At 49.7% G+C, this 22,696-nt stretch overlaps 2 protein-coding genes across 3 annotated transcripts in view; both read right to left on the minus strand.

Moving 5' to 3' along the window:
• The window catches only part of LOC135914618 (uncharacterized), an 85,981-nt gene that overhangs the window by 13,946 nt on the left and 49,339 nt on the right, over positions 1–22,696 (minus strand). For both annotated transcript variants that reach the window (XM_070525793.1, XM_070525792.1), the window contains exon 5: positions 9,743–9,837. In XM_070525793.1, the coding sequence (XP_070381894.1) occupies positions 9,743–9,837 (95 nt within the window). The remainder of the gene's footprint in view (positions 1–9,742; positions 9,838–22,696) is intronic.
• Positions 16,401–18,239, minus strand: LOC139049917 (uncharacterized). Its single transcript, XM_070525791.1, has one exon. It carries the CDS (start codon positions 18,053–18,055, stop codon positions 16,733–16,735), a length of 1,323 nt encoding a protein of 440 aa, XP_070381892.1. The 5' UTR covers positions 18,056–18,239; the 3' UTR covers positions 16,401–16,732.

A 22,696-nucleotide genomic window follows, 5' to 3' on the forward strand; every position in this document is an offset into this window, starting at 1 on the left:
CTAGTTGGTATTCCATGCTGATGTGACCAGCGCAAGAGCGGACGCGGGACACTAGCAAGGCGACCAGGATTGCGCTTTTACTTGTCGCCTTACTAGTGTCCCGTGTCCGCTGTCGCGCTGGTTACATGGGCATGTAATAATATACGAACTGCTATTTTAGCTAATAAGTGTGCTGTACCAAATAATAGCCGACTTACGTGCAGTAATTTCCTGTGCTACGTTCGGAGTACCAAGATTTCACTGCCAGCTAGGCCGCACCACTTACTGGTTTTTGAAACTTTCTTTGCTAAGTTTAAATTATATATGCATGCGGCTTTCTATTGCTATAAATCCTGGTCATTTTATTTCCATCAACGTCTGATGACACATTCTGGCCAGTTGTCAGTCGCTTTAAATATTACAAGCCTGATAAATTAGGCCACCGAAGGGCCAGCTATGACATAAAGTTAAAGGAAAAATAAATATGTCAGCCCCAGGAACTCAGAAGTGTGAAGAAAAAGCAGAACAAACGTGTCAACAAGAAAAGCTAATACAGAAAGTAGGGCAAAAGAAAGTCTGCAGAAATTGCACTGGAGTTGTATAAGTATGCGTAAGCATATTTACAAATTTCATGTAGGCTCACCGCCAAATTTAAGTTTTGCGAACCCCAAATTTCAGATTGCCCACCCCCTAACTTCAATTTGGCCCACCCGAACTATGGCCTTCCCCATGGATTTTCGTTGGACCTATGTATCCCTATGGGTATTCTCTCTGATCAATTTTCTTTCAATTGTTCCTTATCACTTATAGAGCTACCAATCATCTACGCACACTTACACTATTATAACGATTAAATGTCTTAACTTCGCAAATTATGCATTTTTGTGCAGATACAAGACATTGCACTTTTCGTGTGACAGAGATTTTTTTCTAGAGTACTCGCCAAAGAATGCTTACCCATTAAAAATAATCGAAGGAACAAAACATAAGTCATACTGTAAGTCAAAGTTTAAGTCATACTGTAAGCACATCAAGGGAGCACGATATGTGTAGTACATGAACGTTCAATATCAGTGGAGATAAGGAGAACCCGAGTAGACCAGACTCGGAGAGAACCTGACTATGGCAGCAGCACGCACAAGAAAAGCGGCATTTTTTTAGGGTGCGAGACTTCTTATGCCCGGGGCTGTTTTGCCACATAATATTTGGCTTTTATAATGTATCATTTCATTACTGTGCTAAATTACGTTGGATGTATATTACAACTGAAGAAAACTTCCTTTTTGATTCGTCTATTGTCTGTGGTATCGCAAAAATACACGAAACTGTTTTTCTTTCTCTTGTTCAACGTGACGGTCTGCGAACGCGGTAGTAGGCTGTTTTCCTCGGTCCATATCTGACCACGATGAAAGCGCCATCTCTGTCTTCTTTTGTTGTTGTTGGCCTGTTTATTTTATTATTACAAATGACGGCCCCACGGGAACTAGCGAACTGTAGTGAACCGTAATCGCAGGAACGATTTTTGCACTAGAACGGTTCGTAGGAACAGAAGGCAGCCAATTTCGGCGGTGGTCTTGTTATTAGGAAAGACGGTCGGCCAATACGGAAAGCTCTTACGGAACAAAGCTTTCTTAATTCCGCTCTAAGCTTACTATGTGTAAGAATTCACTCGAGGTGCCATCATGCCTTCATTCCAGCAAAAATTTAACGTTGCGAAGAAGCCGGCGAGTTTGTTGCCAACATTTTAAACACCATAACAGGTAACTCAATCTAAATGTAACCGGCCGTCACACGATTAGAACCATCCAGAATTTAGCCAGACAGTCCCGACTTTTGAGTAAATGTCCCGTGTGATGACTTCACCATGTTGGTACGTCCAGTGTCGCAACTTTTTTGCCTTTTCTTTTCAACATTAAATAAACCACATGCCCTTTCTAAATGCTGGACAGCTAGTTTGTAGAATCCTTTTTTTGTTTTTTTTTCTGTTGCATTGCCAAACATGGGCTCGTTTGTTTTTTGTCGTGGTTTTAGTTGTGCTGTAAGCCCTAACCGTTTACACTACCTCTATCCGTAGTGGTAGCCGTGCTAATCAGACAACAATACTGCACGTTTATTTTTGTATGTCGCGACACGGTAGGACTAAACCAAAATATTCAAATTTGTTGCACGTCCAGATAGGCGGCTTCTGGCACTGACAGGGTTGGTCGTTGCCAGCCATTTCAACACCCCCCCCCCCCCCGGGCTGTGTGGCGATGGAATCGTCGAGAAAGATTGTCAATGTAAGAGCACAGAGCGGACAAACGAACGAACGAACGTAGAAGCGAGCGAGCGAGAGAAACAGAGAGCAAGCGAACGTATTTCTTGCCAACTCCAACCACCGACCATAGACCATTGACCACCGACAACAAAAACGGCCGAAACGCATAGAAAGTTACTCGATTTAAGACAAGACTGGAAAAAGGGGCGGTTGCAATGTGAACTGCTGGCAGTCCCACCCACTCAGGAATGACAAAGCATGTATGCAAGAACCTATTGGTAGAATTTGAGCTAGGAGAGTTACAATAAGGGTTCCGCCTCAATTCAGAAATGTATTTAAACGGGTGTGTAGGGATGAGAAGGGACACAGTGAGCGAGTTGATAATCGGCCGCCGGTGAACGAAGTATCTGAATATTTCTTAATAAACTTGCGAATTAGTGAGTTTGTCTCTATGACTGCAAATTGCCGCCGGACGGGGACAAAGACACTCGGAAATATTGTCTACTTGGAAGCCTGGGAAAAGGAAAAACAACTCTTGCCACGTTCAGTATCTGGCTCTTTTAGATTGCAATGTAGTCCATCTTTAACGCGAAAACATTAACAAGGCCCCAGCAGGCACCGTCAAATTCAGGCTCGGCAAGCTAGTTCCAGGACTTGAACTCGTCGTCGCCACCCGTATTTCGTTTTTGCGTTATATATATATATATATATATATATATATATATATATATATATTGTCTTTGGGGAAGGGGGTGGAACCTGCGACGCCTCCTTTCGCAGTAGGAAGGACCCTTTGAAGTCACTACCTCTGTTTGGCTTTTTCACCCATTTTCACGTTCGGTAGCAGTCGTACATGCACCGCCAATCCGATACAAAGGCGCAAACGATACTGCTGGCCGCGATCGCCGCCGATCTCAGAGGTGCACGTTCTGCCGTACTAGATCTACGAACCATCATGTAGCTGTGATGGAGCGCTCGGGAGCGACGGCTGTCCAGTGTTGCCGGTATGACGACGGCAAATACGCACCCGAAAATGGCGTGACGCATGCTCTATATCAACTTAAGTTGATTTTGTTTTGCTGTACACAGAGCAAACGTAAAATAGATCCGAATCTCTTGCAGTATAGGTTTTCTTTCTCTTGCGCGTGATCGAAATGCGGTCATTCGGTCCTTCCGTGCATGGTTTCACGGGACAACCGGTAGGACGTTAGTGAAGTATACACCCTGCTGCGGCTTCGATCTATTTGCTCGTCTCTCACAGAACTTTCGGGCGATGGACGACGAATTCTAGATTTCTAGAACGGAGCGATGGTCGGACAAGAACGAGTGATCTTGTGGCGCCAAGGCCTGTTTCGACGTTCGGTGCCGTCGCTGTGAAGCGCTCCATCGATCACACGGGGTTTGGCCTTATACGTATAGCCACCTATACCACTGCTACAAATGTGCTAGTTACCGGCTCTATGCAGAATACGCAACGAAACAACAAGTGCTACCCGAATATCCTCACTGCAAGAAATCTGCGCCTTCAAGCACATCCTTACTTTAATAAAGCGAATAGCCGTGAGTGTTGTTATTTGCTCACTTTGACAAACATCGCCGATGGTTAGGAAGAACAACGAGACAACCGAAGTGAACGGACGTGTCGTCAGCGCGCTCCGTAACCACCGAGACGAGGCGACCTTCACCGACCGCCCTTGCCCGGGCCGCTATCGTCGGGAGTCATTTGGGAAGCGGCCGTCTCGCCGTTTCCCACCGACCACCCTTTTGAAGCGGACTCTCCCTACGCGGGAGCTGCGTTCCGCGCAACGCCTGCTGTCGACGCCGCCAGATTTCGCCGCCTACGTCGATACAGTTCACACGCCGACATGGAATATCAAGTCGCAGACACCTCCATCAGCCGTGCCGAGCTTGAAGCTGACTCACGCTGGGTCCGTGCCGTGAAAGCACACCGTGAAGTCGCGGCCCACCAGCCCATCGTCTCGCCACCGCCTGCATCGCCACCATCCAAGACTGCCTGCGCTACCACTCTCCGTCGTCACGCTCCCCTACCTCGCCTTCCAGCGGAGGACTTCAAGATCGTCTACAGAACGGGAGGAGGGCTTGACCTCCGCACAACCACTAACGGAGCCCTGCTCCAAATCCTTTGCACTCGTGCGACCATGGACTACGCGACCGCACGCACCGCCGACCGTGTACGGATAAATCCGTGCAACTCCCTTACTGTCAGCACCCCATCCGAGCCGCGCACTCGCCTCTACCTCCGGGTCTCGGAACTCCGCCTGGGTGCCATATCTTACCCCCTGCGTGTCTACATGGCCGCACCCGACAACGCCCTCCGCGGCATCATACACAACGCAGTGGACTCCCAAACCAAGGACGAGATCGTCCAAGACCTCCAGTCAATGAACGTGAACACCCCCTACGCCATCGCTGACGCAAGCCAGATGGGGCGCTCCCAATCCATTCTCATCACCTTCGTCGGCACTTCTACTCTTCCCTCCACCATCGTCTTCAACTGCGGGGTCTACCGCTGCCACCCGTTCCACCCGAGAGCCGAGGCCTGCACGAACTGCTGGGCTCCTGGCCACCGAGCGGATGTCTGCACCAAGCCTAAGTTCGCCCTCTGTCACCTCTGCGGCCAGGCCCACAAGCCAGTCGAGCGCCCGACCTGCGTCCCCTGCTGCATCCTTTGCAAGGGAGCCCACAGCACAGGCTCGTGCCCGTGCGGGCTCCGGTTCGAGCGGAACGGCCCGTCATCGCCCCCGGCCACATCCAAGCACCAGACTCCCCCACCAGCGCCACCCGTGCCCCTCCTCAAGACTTCCCGGCCTTCCCGCCCCCGCCGCCACTCTGTCTCCCGTGGTGCCCAGTCTGCCAGCCGCCACCGCTCCGTCTCCTTCCCGCCTCTGCCTAGGTCCGAGGCGTCCACCGCCCCCGCCACCACCCCCACATCACTGGTAAGCAGGAAACCGCAGCCTCACACGTAGGACCCCCAAACCGCGGCCCTCGAGGCCACTATCGCTGCCCAGCAGCTCCAAATTCAGGAGCTGTCGCGCCAGCTACAGGCCGCGCTAGTGCGTCTGTCCTCCCCCGCTCCTCCTCCTCCTACTTCCCCAGCTCCCGCACCTCCATAGCCGCCGTCGCTAGCTGTGGAGCCGATGAATACGGCATCCTCGGCTGCATCATCGCGCGCCTCCTCTCCCAACCGCAGTCCCCCGCTCAAATGCCGGTCACCTTCCTCCGACCCCGTCGCGCCCGAGCGTGATGTGATTCGCCAAACAACCTCCTTCTTGGAGGCGTTTGAGAAGCGCGTCATGGCACGCTTTGCGCGACTTGAGGAGCGTGTCGCCAGTATCGACACCCCTGTGGCCGCCATCGAATTCCACCTTACCGCCCTAGACACCAGGGTCGCGGCCTTAGAGACCCGCCAAAGCGCGACTGAGGCCACTGTAGCACACCTGTCGCTCCCTGCCCCATTCACCCCGGCACCTACCCCAACTCTGTCGTGGGAATCCGCCATCTATCATGGCCAGACACCCCACGCGCCTTAATTTCTGGCAGTGGAACTGTCGGGGGTTCCGCAGCAAGCGGAACACACTGCAGCTCCACCTCCAGAACACCCCTCCCGACACTCCCCCTCCGTCCTAGCACTCCAGGAATCCCTAACTTTCGTGAAACTGCGCGACTACACCTCCTTCCATCCTTCTTCTGGGGTCCACCCAAACGTTGCCACACTGGTGCAGCGCAACCTTGCTGCCGTGCAGCACCAGTTGGACGTTTCGGACTGTGCCCATCTCCTCCTTGAAATCCTTCCTCGCCGTCGCACTGAGACAAGCCTCTTTGTTCTCAACGTGTACAGTCCTCCCAAAGCCCATTCAGCTCCTCTCCTCCTCGTCCTCCGCGGAGCGCTCTCCTGCGCTGGCCGCAATGCCCTGGTCGTTCTTGGCGACTTCAATACCCCACGTACCAGCTGGGGCTACCCCCAGAACACTCGCAAAGGCCACTCACTCTGGACTTTCATCCACAACGAGTGCCTTTCGGTCCTTAATGACTTCGCTTGCCCCACCAGGATCGGATCTAGTGTTCGGCGAGACACCAATCCGGACATTACCCTCGCCAAAAATGCCGCCAATCCAACCTGGACTAATACAGGGGTCTTCCTCGGTAGCGTTCACTACGTCCTCTGTACAACTTTCCCATTCCCCTCCCTTGCTCGCGCCTCTACTCGTATGACCCAGATAGTCGACTGGGACCGCTTTCGCTCCACTCGTCTGTCTACTTCCTCCTCTGCTCCTATCACCGATCTCTCCGCCTGGACCGAGACCCTTTTGGCGGACGTCCACACTGCCACATCCATACTCCCTACAGCACCACACTCCACTACGGCAGACAGCCGTCTGCTGCATCTTTGGGAGGCCTATCACGCTGTGCACCGCCGGTGGCAGGCTCAGAAATACATGATTTTGGCTTCTAGCGCGAAGTGAAACACGGACACAGAAAGGAGCAGACAGGACGAGCGCTAACTCTCAACTAAATTTTTATTGAAATGAAGAACATATATATGTCCGTGTTTCACTTCGCGCTAGAAGCCAAAATCATGTTACCGTACCAACTCGCCCAACTGTCTATCCTTTTGTATCAGAAATACAATCGCCGCCTGCGCCTCCGTGTGGCCCGACTCGCGTTGGACATGGAGGAGCACTGCGCCTCTCTCGTTAGACAACAGTGAGGCCAGACCTGCGACCGCATGGCTGGCAACGTGGGCCTCCCCGACACGATGTCGCTTCTCAGGGTGCTACTAGACCCTACACACACTAAAGCTTCCCAACGCAAGGATATCTCCCATCTCCTTCATTCCTCCCCACTCACCGATACTGAATTCCTGGAAGCCCTCCGGGAACACTACCTCTGCACCGACCTACCTACTCCGCTTCCCACCTACTCCGGCTCCCCAAACCCTGACCTTGAGGCGGACGTCTCCGTGGGCGAGGTTCGTGCGGCGCTACTCACAATCCGCACCACCTCGGCCCCGGGGACGGACCGCATCACTAACAAGGTACTCGGCAACCTAGACACCCCCTCCCTCGAAGCCCTTACTGATCTCCTCAATACACATTGGTAGGGTGGCACTCTTCCATCCTCCTGGACCCATGCACGTGTCTCATTCATCCCCAAACCCGGCAAACCTATTGCCCTCGAACACCTCCGCCCCATCTCTCTCACCTCCTGTCTCGGCAAGCTGTTCGAGCATGTCATCCTGGCCCGCCTCCAGACCTATCTGGATGATCATGACTTTTATCCGGACTCGATGTTCGGTTTTCGTCCCCAGCTGTCCACCCAGGATGTCATGCTCCAACTTTCCGAGGATGTCCTACACCCCTCCCACCACAAACGCACTCGAGCTATCCTTGCGCTGGACCTTACTAAAGCATTCGACAATGTACACCACACCGCCATTCTGGACGCTCTCTCCTCCCTCCATGTAGGACCCCGCGTCCATGCTTACGTCACCGCGTTCCTCGCCCACCGCACAGCCGAAATCTCATATGGCCTACTTTCTTCTCCTTCCTTCTCCCTTGGCAACAAGGGTACACCCCCAGGCTCTGTCTTGTCCCCTCTTCTGTTCAACATCACCCTCTTCCCGCTGCCACGTGCTCTACGAGCTATCCCAGCTCTGTCTCATGCTTTCTACGCCGATGACATCACCCTCTGGGTAACCACCGGCATCTTGGCGACATGGAGAACGTTCTACAGGCAGGTGTGGACGCGGTAGCAACTCACGCCCGGGCCATCGGGTTGAGCTGCTCCCCGACCAAATCGGAGCTTTTGCTCCTTCGGCCTGGGCGGATGGCCCCCCTGTCGCCTTCTCCACTCACCGTCTACCTTGACCGCACACCCATTCCTCTCGTCCTTACCCTCCGCATCCTCGGACTCTTTCTTCAGTCCAATGGCAAGCACACCACCCTCATCACTCGACTCACAAACACTGTACACCACACTGTCCGCCTCATACGCCGCATTGCAAACCGCCACCACGGCATGCGCGAACACGACCTCCACCGCCTGATCCAAGCCTTTGATCTCAGCCGCTTCATTTATTCTCTTCCGTATCTCTACCTTTTTCGTACCGAGGAAGACAAAGTCAACAGCCTCATTCGCCACGCATATAAGTCAGCCCTGTCCCTTCCCACATCTACGTCGACGGCTAGGTTACTGTCGATGGGCGTCTACAATACCCTGACGGAGCTGACGGAGGCCCATCGCACGGCCCAGCTCCTCCGTCTCTCCCGCACCCGCTCGGGTCGCGCACTTCTCTCCACCCTTAATCTCTCCCCTCTTATTCCTCTTCCCACATCACTGTCCATCCCTTCCCATGTCTTCCCCCTCCTAACCGTTAATCCCCTCCCTAAAAACACGCATCCCGAACACCACCCCTCCCGTACAGCAGCGCGAGCCTCCGCGCTCTTGCGTCAGTACTAACGGCAGGCCGCCGTGGCTTACGTAGATGCTGCCCCGTACCGCCGCTACCCAGCACATGCCCTTGCCGTCACTGACAACTCTCTCCGACCCACTCTTACTGCCCCAGTCTACACTTCTACCTCTGTCGAGGCCGAGGAGGCAGCTATTGCCCTTGCCATCACGCAAACCTTCGCGAAGTACATCTTCAGCGACTCCAAACCTGCGGTCTACAACTACGCGGTTGGACGGGTGGGACACCCGGCCATCGGAATCTTGCGTTCCGATACCGTTCCCTCTCGCCCCATCGAAATCATCTGGGTGCCCGCTCACGCGGCCCATCCTGGAAACGAGGCGGCCAATTCCATGAAAGGCCGCCCCCACCGGGAATGGATACGCGCGACGCGCTCCTCACGTACCGCGATATCACGCAGCACTATCGCCTCTCTCGTTTCACCTTTCGCCTTCCGCACCAACTCCTTTCCCAGCCCCACCAACACCTACGGCGCCACCTTCAGGCCCATACCTATCTTACTCCTGCGCGTCTTGCCCTCTTCCACCCCGGGACGCACTCGCTGGCTTGCCGCTTATGTGACGGCTCCCGCGCCGATTACGCTCACGTCCTATATTCTCCGGCCCGGCACACTTGCCCCCTGCCTCTTGGCGCCTAAGCAATCCGCAGCAGTAGGAGGCTGATTTGTCCAGCACCGAGCCGGATATCCAACTCCGGCTGGTGAACTGGGCGGAGGACGTCGCGACTAGGCATGGCCTGGACGCCATAACCGGCAGCCTGAAGGCCGCCCACAACGCTGCTTTTTAATTTGTTTTTACCTTTGGCCTTCTCATCAATAAAAGTTTTTCACCACCACCAATGGTTAAATTTTGCGCTGTTTTATGATGTTTAGAAAGGTAATTTACTAACATAGCTTTAATCACAATTCTCTTTAGCACCGCTTTATTACACGCGGCATAAGCACTTAAACCAACTCTTGTCCTATCATTGTGCAACTGCGAGATCTGCTACAAAGCCAAATAAAGGGCGAAACTTACCCAGTACGGTGGTCCCGCGTTACTTAATTCATTTGTGATATGCAGGGAGACTATAGAATGCCCAGTAGTTGCAAGACCAAGGTAGTATTTATACGCTGAAAAATAAGTGCATATGTCATCAGTCCTGCACTCAAGCTTTATTGATATAGTTATTACACGTAATGTACATCTCTTTGAAAACAGCAAAAATAATACGCTAACAAGACAGGTAGTGTTCCAATCATCTCGGGCTTGAGCTTTCACAGATAAACCTTTCGGATTGTATCCAGGTATGTGACGCCTCCTTTTCTTGGGACGACATCGATATTTTATTTTGTCATTGCGACGACGAAGAGATGACGATGACTTTCGGAATTTATGGTATCTTCGACTGGTCGCCTGTATGCCTCGAAGCAGAGTCGGGTAGATCGGTCGTTTCCCGAGCTCAGAGGTAGGGGACAAGCGCGCAAGCCAAACGTGCGACTCGCTCTCGGAGGATGAAATTGCCGATGAGAAACCACGTGACTACTGCCAACGTCCGATGATTCGCCTATCCAAAGCTCCCGGCACTGCCAGAAAAACCGGCAGACGTGCCGGTGGAACGAGCGTTCGTTGAGACGCCAGCATGCAGTAGCCTAGGTTGCCAAGGTTACGGTGGGCCGTCGCCAACAGCAGCGACGCGGCGCTGCGATGACGTTTCAATCTCGATGACTGCTCCGACGACAGGGCTCGGAGCGCCTCAGAGCGCTCCGAGATGGAGGAGAGCAATCGAGAAGAACCAGCCGAACGCAGGGCGCGCACCCTCTTTCAACCAGCCGAAGACAACGCCGCTCGCGAGAGCGCTCCATGCAGAGCGCTCAGAACCGACCAGCCGAAGATAGCATAAAGGGCCGTTTATAGTCCGACGTAACGAGCGCGCGCGCGCGCGCTCGCGCACGCTGCGTTACGTTGGCGAAAACAACTCCTTCTATTAGCACCGAGAACGAACACAAGCGGCGCTGCGAGCGTCGCTCGCGTGACGTCAGGGCACGGACTCGCGCCTGTCGTCTGCTACAGTTCGGGCGTTGTCCGGGCGCTTTCTGCGGCGTTTTCGTTTGTTCGCCATCGTTCTCTCTGCTTGTATACTTATGGTGGTCGTCTCAAATATATTTTTACGACGTCTTCCTTTGCGAACATTTATTCAAAGAGCTAATTTCTTAGACAACAATGCAGCTCTCGAAGGCAACGCTACAGTGCCAGCCGAAGCGACGCAGACCAGCCCATTGCGGGTTTTTCATACGCGGATAGACAATCGCAAAAGCATAGCCTATAGGAATCCAGTTATGATACCATACCTGCCGCGGTGCAACAAGTATGTCACAAAGCTGGCTATATATTACTTCTACAGCAGTCACGTTGATTTTATTCCGCTAAAACAGGTTTGCTCACGACGAGTAGTTCATGGTATAATATCGAATTTTTGCATTTCCTCACAGAAACGCTCGGCAGTAGCACGGGGACTTAACTAATACTCGAGCTTTGATTCTACACGCCTCACTTGCTTCTTTAACTGCTTGTCCACATTAGGCGGTTCTTCACGTGTTTATTTTTTTAAGCGGCGGAAACTTGAAGTAAAGTTAATGAAGGCTTACAGCTATTTACAGAGTACAAATAGGAATGTACCAATATATATTCCCTTTTCCGTGCTACACGTTCAACTCACCTCTTTAGAGCGCGTTTGTTAATGATTAATAATGTATGTTGTGTTCCTCTTTTTTTCGTCTATGTTACCTAGTGTATATCATTTATTTATTTCAATGCCGCAGTGCGTTTTGCATTGTTATTGTGGAAATATTTCAATGTTCTTTCATATATTGTATAACTGCAATGTTTTGTGGCCACTATATAAATGTAACTTATATGGCGCTTGATGTGTTACCCCATGCAGCCATATTGTACCTAAGGGGGTGAGGTTACCTCAAGCCGCGTCTGTGCGGCTTTTTTCCCTCATCTACCTCCATTTACCATTCCTCTGTACATGTGTGTGTGTGTAAATGGAAATTAATAAATCAAATCAAATCAAACTCACTTGAGAAATTTACTGGTGCTTGGTGCTTGAGGAATATACATGACGAATCTGTTTGGCGAACTGACACAGGCTGCTCGGCCCAATTTTTTTAGTGAAGCATGCCTGCTGGACCGCATAGCTGCAGCCAGAAAGAAGTCGAAGCGTCAATGACTAGTAGTATGGGACATATTCAAGATATCGAAATTCCCCCGGTGGAGGGTCAGAAATCAATTGAAAGTATATGCAAGGCTTGTGGTGCTTTCTTTATGAATGTTTGCGATTGGATTCGAGCAAACTTAATTTAGCCTGCAAGTTCTCTTTTATGTACCGACAAAGCGAATTCTTATCCGTTTGTATAATTAAATAACGCTGGATCGAGACATCGTGAGACATTAGGTGCTTGAATGTTCCTTTTGCAGGCAATCTAAGCTGCGGTGTAGTAGCTCGAGAATACTTTAGCCATTCCAGTTGGCGCTGTAAAAAAATGCTTTATGGTTTTAATTCGAAGTTGTAGTGAACTGATGGATTTCGCGAACATAGCGTGCCTCGCCATACGGACAGTCGATTGCTACCGTTACGTGATCAGGGGTGTGCCATATTGTCGATAAAGGCTACTGAGGGCCACTATGAAACATTTCATCACTTTCAATTGAGTGGCTCTCGATCTTAACAACGAAACTTTTCTCTCAGGTGATTGCTACTATGGTGTTTGTGAATTAACTATGTAAATACTCTACATCATCATCATCATCATCATTTATTATTCCCTTAAGGGTCCCTTCGGGGACATTACATAAGGGGGGGGGGGAAACATCGATGTGAAAGTGCCATACATCAGCTCAAAAGAAAAAAAAAGCAAACACAGGCAATACAAAAGTAAATAATAAACTGTAGAATACATCAGGTATAAACAGAACAATGAAAATATCTCAAAACTGAGTAGCAATAGATAAATAAAAAAAGTACACGTAAATGTGGAACATGCTAAACATAAGTGGCAAGAAATAAGAAAAGGAAAAATAGGCGATGACAAGCAAGACGGATTGCTGGGAGAGGAAACGCGAGGAAAAGTGGCTATTTTGGGTTGAAATGGCCTGATAGTAACTGTCTAAATTTGGAGGGATTTGACTCTAAAACCACGGTTTCGGGAAGATTGTTCCATTCTTTTATGGCGATGGGGAGGAAGGATTTATTGAAGGCGTTGGAAGAACCATGCAAACGCTGTATACTAAGGGAGTTAAACAAACGGCGAGATGAGCGTATCGGAGCATGTAATAAGTTCTCGCGCAGTGCAGGAAAGTTAAAGTATAGTTTATGAAAGAGACAGAGCATTGCCAGTTTTCGGCGGAGTGCTAGAGGTTCGAGTCCGAGAGTCAATTTTATGTCGGTAACGCTGTGCCAGGGTGAGTACTGGGAAGTTATGAAGCGGGCTGCCCGGTTCTGAATGGCTTCGAGCGACTGACTCAAGTAAACCTGGTGAGGGTTCCATATGGCTGAGGCATACTCCATTTTAGAGCGGACGTATGTTTCGTATGCTAATTGCCTGATGGATGGAGGGGACATAGCCAGAGATCTTCGGGTGAAACCAAGTGTTCTGGAAGTGTTTGCGCAGAGTTTCGTGATATGGTCCACCCAAGTTAGCTTGTTAGTTATTTCGACTCCTAGGTACCTGTACGAGTTTGTTACTGATAGCGCCGTGGAGTTCAGCGAGTACGGGAAAAGGGTAGTGGAAAGTTTACGAGAAATGTGCATGCATTTACATTTTGAAATATTAAGGTGCATTAGCCAATCAGAACACCATTTCTGGATTTTGTTTAGGTCGTCTTGTAATGATTCCTGGTCGGTATTATCGGAGATGCGGCGATAAATGACGCAATCGTCCGCAAAAAGACGGACGGATGACGAAATCCCAGATGGCAGGTCGTTGATGAAAATTAGGAAGAGAAGCGGAGCAAGGAGGGAACCCTGGGGAACTCCAGAGATAACGTCAGTAGTTTTAGACGCATGGCTGGCGATGACTGTGAACTGTGAGCGGTTAGTTAAAAAGCAGCGAATCCAGGATAAGATAAGAGGGTCGAGTGATAAGCATGCAAGTTTACACAATAGACGTTGGTGAGGAACGCGGTCAAATGCTTTTGAAAAATCTAAGTAGATGACGTCTGTTTGGAATGAAGAATCTAAATTAAGGTGAAGATCGGTTGTAAATTCGAAAAGTTTGGGTTTCGCACGAGAAGCCTGCTCTGAAACCATGCTGCTTGGGGAAGAAGAAAGAATTGTGATCGAGGTGATTAGCAATATGGGAGTAGAGTATATGTTCGAAGAGCTTACATGAGATGCATGTTAGGGAAATGGGGCGATAATTAGAAGGGTCAGCGCGGTCGCCGCTCTTAAAAATTGGCACAACCTTGCTTGATTTCCAGTCATCCGGAATTTGACTGGTATTGAGGGACTGCGTGAAGATGAGCTGCAGGATTTGGCTTGTGAAATGTTTCGTGCCTCTAAGTATTTTAGCAGGAATGTTATCAGGTCCGGGTGAAGTGGACGGCTTGAGGTTATCAATGAGCTTTGAAATTCCCTCAGATGTGATGGTTACGGGTGGCATTGGAATAAAATTTAGGCTCGGTAAAATAATGCTCTTATCCGCTGGCTCGTGGGTGAAAACTGAGGTGAAGTAGGAATTCATCGCGTCCGATCGCTCGCAAAGCGGAACGTCTGTGCCGTCTAGTCTTTTTAAAGATATGTTATAGGAGCTGTTTTTGTTGGGCTGTAGCAAATTCCAAAATTTCTTGGGGTTAACACGCAATATTTCTAGAAGATCGTGACTGTAGAATTTTCTTTTGGATGACCGCAATAATCTAGTGTATTCGCGAAGGATGCTGAAGTATTTTTCCCATGTTGCAGGGGATCCGGAGTTATTGGCATTACGGAAGAGGCACTTCTTTTTTCGTGATAGCTTACGCAGCGAGTTAGAATACCATGGCTTTGTGGAATCCCCGCGAATGCAGATGAGTGGGACGTAGGCGTCTATGAGCGATAAGATTTTGTGCTTAACCCTTTACTGCACAATTTTTTGTTTCCTCGAAATATTATTCATGGAGTTGTAGGGAAGCATAAATGTAGCTGCACTCCCTTGGAAACTAAATTTAGTGAATTTCTGTGGTTTGAATTTGCAGAAAAATGGTGTGTTGCATATTTGCAACAACGTGCAAATAAGGAAGAAGTTGAAAATGTAAGATAGGGCTTTGTGCGATTCATACTGAGATGTTTATTTGCACGTGACGATCATTGGTGCACTTATGTTTTAGTGTAGAACAAAAAGAAGCAATTGTTTTTGTTTGTGCAGCGCAGGTGGTTCCCACACTTCGTGTAGTATGTCATGCAGATTCCCGTGCAGCCAGGGAACAATGCAGTGTTTTCGTGTTATTATCAATATTTAGAACATAGAAGCACAGATGTAAGGTTCGGCCCTTGACGACGGGACACGGCCGCGTGCGGATGCACCGTATCCTTTTGAAAAAAAAAGATGGAAATTCGATCGGAAAATATCTTGCGCACATGTTGAATCGAGACCTACTTACACTCTTGGTTATCGTCACTCCTGGAAGGGTCGCTGCCTTCACTGTCAGGAGGAATTGCTCGGCCATAAATGTGTTTGGGAGCCATTTCACTTTTCCGAAGAAAGTAAATCATGCACACGTTGTTGCATTTGCGCAACATAGCAATGTTCCGTCGCCAGGAACAAACAATTCCTAGAAAACAAAGATTTTTTGAATCTACAGAGTCTGGAGGATGTGGAGCTTAGCGTAAGAATTTTATTTTGCGATTTGCCTCATGGAGAAATACATTTGCAATTGGCAGAACTTACCTGTGTCACTGCTCGCGGGCGTGTGCAGCCTCTGCCACGTTTGTTTTGCCAGAAAATGCGAAGCATGAGCACAGATGGCAGCACAATGCAGCGTTTTCTAGACGAATGTTGCGGAAATGCAACAACGTGCACAGGCAGCTCCAAACGGACTTTGCTTCTGTTTTTAACGCCGTTTACCGGAATGTTGCGTAAATGCAACAAGGTGCAGTAAAGGGTTAAAAATACACCAATTTTCGTTCACGGATCTGGTAGCCATGGACGCTTGAAAGGTGGTGAAAAAGTGTTCCAGGTCGGAGTTTATGCTCGCGAAGTCAGCCTTACTGTAATCACGGATGTATTTGATGGACGGTTGACGGGGGGAGACTTCAATCGTCAGGTTAAAGAACAAGAGATTGTGGTCACTCAGCCCACTGCAACATGAAAAGGATTGGATTAGCTCAGGACTGGATACAAGAATGAGGTCAAGAATATTTGAGCCTCGTGTTGGCTTGTTTACTGCTTGGGAAAGGTTTGAAGTCAGGACCATTTCAAGGAAATCTTTAGATTGGCGAGATGACGCAGTAAGAGCCTCCCAGTCGATGTCCGGGTAGTTAAAATCACCGCAAAGTATCAGATTGGCATAAGGAAAACGGGATTGCAAGTCTTGAACTACAGAGTGAAGGTCCGTAATAAAGGAATGATCCGTGTCAGGTGCTCGATAACATACAATTAGTATATTGGTACAAGAAGGAAGGCAAATTTTCAGACACATTATTTCGCTATGGCTGCTTATCTCGAGTAAAGTGGATGAATAAGTTGAATTCACGAGAGCAAGAATGCCGCCTCCCCGGCGATCTACTCGATCTCGCCTGTAGATATGAAAGGACTGTTTGCTGTGGAGCAATTCTGAATCGTTAATATCAGGTGTTAGCCAAGATTCAGTAAATAAAGCGATGTCAGTTCTATGGTCTTCGAGGACGGCCTCAACTGTTTCTTTTTTTGGCAGGTAGCTTCTTATATTTGTCAGTAGGACAGAAATTTTGTTAGTTTTAGCTGTGCTCAGGCATTCTGACAGCTGGACCTGTGGCAGGGAAGTGTCGCACGGCACCCGCGTTAACCGCTATGAATGAAGTTCTACAACGGCATCTGTTTCGGCGTTGTAAGTGAAAAGTTTTCTGCCGATAACCAACTTATCAAAGCGGATCTTAAATGAAGCGTTAGTTTGTTGGGCATAAGAAAAAAGCTTTTTCCGGGCTAGCCGAACTTTAGCCGAGTAATCCTCACGAACTGAAAATGGGGTTTCTTTAAGTTTCGGTCCTGCAATTAGAATTCTTGATTTATCTTTGAAGTGTGCAAGCTTAACTATTATTGGGCGGTTTTTACCTAACTGGAAACGACCTAGGCGGTGTGCACGTTCAATATCTTGGCTACCAATTGAAATACCCAGGTGTTCGGAACAGAAGGAAGTAATGTGGGCCTCAGACTGGTCCCAGCTTTCGCCGAGTTCGTCCTGAAGTCCTAGGAACAATATGTTTGTGCGTCGCAAGCGGTTTTCAGCGTCGTCGCACTTGTTTGTCAGTGCTTTAACGTCTGAAGCAAGTTGGGCCAAGTCGGTGTTTGTTGCGGACGCAGCTGCTTTTTCTGGGTGTGTTTCGATAGTTTTTTCGAGTATTTCGACGCGCGCTGAAAGACGATGCACCGAGTCTTCAATGTTCGTTTGTGCGGACCGGATCAAGGCAAGCTCGGCAAGTACGGTGCTCTGAGCGGATTCAATACGAGATATGGCTTGGTAAATTGTTTCCAAAGACGGCGGAGCACCGTTTCCGTTAGGGCCGGGGTTTAGTTCGACATCACCAGATAAAACAAGGAGAAGAGAAATAAGGTGGGCGTTGAGCAAGTGGAAGCAAGCGATACACAGCATCCTTTGACAACACTCGATGGCGTCTTTGGGGCACGACACCGCTAGCAGAAATGGGTTGCTAGAGCGACAGTACGTGGCACAGGGAAGATAACTAACCTGCAGCAGATGAAAAAAGGGCGTCTGCATGACGAGTTGCGATGCGGTGGCGTGCCCCAAATGACTCCAGTGGTACAGCGGCTTATGTAGGTGCCGGATTCCCGCGCTTGTGCCGGGTTGCCAGATGGCAGACTGGTCCACCGCTGGAAGCAGCGGATGCAGGTCTATGTGGTCGTTGTCGATGTAGTCGTCGCCAGCTGGCAGCCAAGCAATTTCGTTGACGTCGAGTGGCCCAAAAAAGCCTGAGCTTTCGGTGTTGGAGCATGAAGTGGCGGGGCCCCATATCCAGATTGCCTGCAGCAGATGAAAAAAGGGCGTCTGCATGACGAGTTGCGATGCGGTGGCGTGCCCCAAATGACTCCAGTGGTACAGCGGCTTATGTAGGGGCTCTATTCTGGACACGCATGGCGGCTGCACGGTCGCCATTATCCGCCATGTTTACTCTCTGATTGGCTGTTGAAAGGTCACGTGTTTTGAAATTTGTGCCGGGAAGCGGAAGTATTGCAAAATGCAATTTTGCGTTTTCATCAAGATGACGAAACGTGACGTGGAGCTGCAAATTTTATGAACTAATACATTTTTTTGGTCCTTGGCAGATATATTGTGATGTTAGCGCTTCAAAAAGAATGTGAGTGGTAGCGTGCAGAAGCCAATGCAATGCATCTGCAATTGCGCGAATATGTGGTGGCGATCCAAGATATGCGCCATGCCAGCTTGCTGATTGGCTGAAGGAATATCTCGTGAGGAGCGTCACAGGAAGGGCTGTTTCGTAATCGTCATTTTGACGATGCATGACGTTGCGCTGGGCCGCCATTGCTGAGATTTTCCGCCATAATTCTTGCTGCGACGAGCCGCGCGAATTATGCTAATGGGCAGCCATATGCAATGGCAGCCGAGAGGAATGCGTATCGCCACATTTTCCCCGTCGTTTGGCGCCACGAAAATCTTTTGTTCAAAACGCGTGCTCATAGTATTTGCATCGCTCTCGGGTGGTGTTGGCATTTGTGTTTGGGGCCATCGTTTTTTAAAAGAACGCGTTTATACGAAATAATATTGGTTGAATATAGCAAACTTTCAGCAATGTTGTCTACTTTTCACTGCTGCATTTGTATTGTAATCGAGATTAATGCCTTTTCGCACAATCAGACGTTATGACAACGGCCTCTTTCTAATTTATAAAAAGAAATGTACGCAAGGCGGCGCCTTGAAGTTTCCTCCCGTGGTGCGAGAAACCAGCGAAATGAACAAGAGATGGCAGCGCCGGCGCTTGCGTCGCTCTAGTGGATATCTCTGGCGCGCGCAACGCTATCGGTGATATTCGGCTGTTTCTCAGCCAGCCGAGTCAGGCTGAGTCACTTGCGTTTCTCGAAATAGCGATAACGTGGCCTAGAACGTCCTCGCATCACCATTGGTAGGTCGCGTATGTTGTCTCAAGAAAGAAAACAAGCGCGTTGGCGCCAACATGCGATGACTCATTCCATTTTCCAGGGACACGCATACTAGCTATTGAAGCAGACGATGGCTTGTACGCAGCAGACGACGGAAGCGAGAAGCGTTTTCGACGGAATAATCATACGCTTTGAGATAGCTGCTTTATTTTTACTGCGGAGGAAAACTGTTTTGCTTTACCGATAACGCTACATTCAGTGCCTTCATTTCAGTTTCTTAGGCAAAACGTCAAGTTGGCGTCACGTTACGTAAGCAAAACCGGGCCACCAGCGCCATTTTGTTTGCGTCGCGCTACGTCACTCATTGAAGAAAATGGCGGAATGTCCAGAATAGCGCCCTAGGGGCGCTATTCTGGACATTCCGCCATTTTCTTCGGAGCGTGACGTAGGCGCGACGCAAACAAAATGGCGCTGGTGGCCTGGTTTTGCTTACGTAACGTGACGCCAAATTGACGTTTCGCCTAAGAAACTGAAATGAAGGCACTGAATGTAGCGTTATCGGTAAAGCAAAACAGTTTTCCTCCGCAGTAAAAATAAAGCAGCTATCTCAAAGCGTATGATTATTCTGTCGAAAACGCTTCTCGCTTCCGTCGTCTGCTGCGTACAAGCCGTCGTCTGCTTCAGTAGCTCGGATGCGTGTCCCTGGAAAATGGAATGAGTCATCGCATGTTCGTGCCAACGCGCTTGTTTTCTTTCTTGAGACAACATACGCGAACTACCAGTGGTGATGCGCGCACGTTCTAGGCCACGTTATCGCTATTTCGTGAAACGCAAGTGACTCAGCCCGACTCGGCTGGCTTAGAAACGGCCGAATATCACCGATAGCGTTGCGCGCGCCAGAGATATCCACTAGAGCGACGCAAGCGCCGGCGCTGCCATCTCTTGTTCATTTCGCTGGTTACTCGCACCGCGGGAGGAAACTTCAAGGCGCCGCCTTGCGTACATTTCTTTTTGTAGGTTAGAAAAAGGCCGTTGTCATAACTTTTGATTGTGCGAAAAGGCATTAATCTCGATTACAATACAAATGCAGCAGTGAAAAGTGGACAACATTGCTGAAAGTTTGCTATATTCAACCAATATTATTTCGTATTTACGCGTTCTTTTAAAAAACGATGGCCCAAAACACAAATGCCAACACCACCCGAGAGCGATGCAAATACTATGAGCAGGCGTTATGAACAAAAGATTTTCGTGGCGCCAAACGACGGGGAAAATGTGGCGATACGCATTCCTCTCGGCTGCCATTGCATATGGCTTCCCATTAGCATAATTCGCGCGGCTCGTCGCAGCAAAAATTATGGCGGAAAATCTCAGCAATGGCGGCCCTGCGCAACGTCACGCATCGTCAAAATGACGTTTACGAAACAGCCCTTCCTGTGACGCTCCTCATGAGATATTCCTTCAGCCAATCAGCAAGCTGGCATGGCGCATATCTTGAATCGCCACCACATATTCGCGCAATTGCAGATGCATTGCACTGGCTTCTGCACGCTACCGCTCACATTCTTTTTGAAGCGCTAACATCACAATATATCTGCCAAGGACCAAAAAAATGTATTAGTCCATAACATTTGCAGCTCCACGTCACGTTTCGTCATCTTGATGAAAACGCAAAATTGCATTTTGCAATACTTCCGCTTCCCGGCACAAATTTCAAAACACGTGACCTTTCGACAGCCAATCAGAGAGTAAACATGGCGGATAATGGCGGCCGTGCAGCCGCCATGCGTGTCCAGAATAGAGCCCTAGGTGCCGGATTCCCGCGCCTGTGCCGGGTTGCCAGATGGCAGACTGGTCCACCGCTGGAAGCAGCGGATGCAGGTCGATGTGGTCGTTGTCGATGTAGTCGTCGCCAGCTGGCAGCCAAGCAATTTCGTTGACGTCGAGTGGCCCAAAAAAGCCTGAGCTTTCGGTGTTGGAGCATGAAGTGGCGGGGCCCCATATCCAGATTGCCTGCAGCAGATGAAAAAAGGGCGTCTGCATGACGAGTTGCGATGCGGTGGATGCCCACACGCCGTCGTGTTAGCAGCCATGAGCAATTCGTTTTTTGGAGGCCTGTTTCAGAGGGGGATGAAAGTAGCAGCAAACTTTTTCATAAGAAATGCGCGCCTAACTATTTTTTTACGCATTAATGAATGGCCATATTTGAACAGAACAACACACCAGAGTAATAGGAATCATGATGACAGCTTCGCTGGGCAGTGTCTTTCTAACATTGGATAACATGTTGACGCCAATTACCAAATTTTTCTTCCACGTAAAATGCAATGCCTCTCATAGCTAAATACTAAAGGAATTTTAAGTGTTTAGCGAAGCATCATACACAACTTCGCGCGTTGAATTTGCAGATATTCTTTTTTTAGTCAAAACTTACCGATAGACACGGCGCATATATGCATTGCAAAACCTAGTAGACCCCTTTAACGCTACTTAGCTTGCGATATCCAAGCCGCAAAGTTTCTCGACTCACACGCTTTTGAAGAAGAAACTGTGGTTAAGATATGGCAGCTGAAAGAAGCCGACGTATTCTTCAATACGTACGGCTCGAGCCACCCATACCCCAAGCATACACGAAGGGAACGAGCGCGCGCGGCAGCCGAGCGAGCCGGAGCGAGCGGCGTCCTGGCCGTGACGTCACTCGCGAGAGGGCGCCACTCCTAATTCTCGCCGCTAATAGTCCGACGCACTGCAGCGCCGACGTAACCGGCGGCTGCCAGCGCGCCCCGACGGGCCCGGCGCAAATTTGGCTCCTGCTCCATTCGCACGCCGGCGAGCAACTCTTGTCTCCAGGAGGCATCTCACCTCGTGAGTGTCTAGCAGAGGCAAGCGCAGCTGCTTATATACCGCCGCGACGCCGCGAGCGACGGCGCGAGTTGGAGCCCGGTTTCTTCTCTGTCGTGACGTCACGGTGTCACGTGGTATTGAAGGCGACACCGCCGCGCCTGAGGAGCTGGGTTGAGCTCTCGTAATATGCTTCGCATAAAAGATAAATGCGTGACCGGCGTACAATCTCTGACTTCGAACCAAGCATTCCGATGCACTAACCACTAGGCCACGTGATCACTTTTTTGTTTATTATTTATGATTCACGCATGCTTCTCTCGTTTAGTGTGGGCATCATGGGACAGTTTCTCGCATTCTTCATTCACGACGTTGTTAGGCGGCACACTCTTCGCGATCGTCTTACATTCGGGAGTCTTTAACATGTAGCAGCTAATGCGATGCCAGGAGCGTATAGCGGTGAACGCAGGGTCGGGGGTGGGGGGGGGGGACCAAATAGTGTCAGTGGGTCATAAAGGCTCCGCTTACATCGTATACCACAATGAATCATACCAGAGTCCAACGGTGGCGCAAAAAGCGAAGGCAACCGCCATGCGCTCCGATTATCGCGTTTGAATCGCCGAGCCCTGTACGCACTATTATGTAACGCTTAGTCGCATATGGCGTCACAGTCCATGTTTCTCTAGCATACGCAAGTCCAGTACCCATATGTAATTCAACAATCACCATGTGCCAGACTCGCGTGAAGCGGCCGGAGTAAAACTCGTGCCATTCCAGTCATACCATCGTCGCCGTCTGCCTGCTTTCGTTTGCACAAAACTCTTCGCCTTACAAAACG

This window comes from Dermacentor albipictus, chromosome 9, assembly GCF_038994185.2.
Source record: "Dermacentor albipictus isolate Rhodes 1998 colony chromosome 9, USDA_Dalb.pri_finalv2, whole genome shotgun sequence".
Lineage (NCBI taxonomy): Eukaryota > Metazoa > Arthropoda > Arachnida > Ixodida > Ixodidae > Dermacentor > Dermacentor albipictus.

Excerpts from the sequence above, each read along its gene's own strand:
- LOC139049917 (XM_070525791.1), bottom strand. The coding sequence starts at position 18,055 with ATGGCGACCGTGCAGCCGCCATGCGTGTCCAGAATAGAGCCCCTACAT.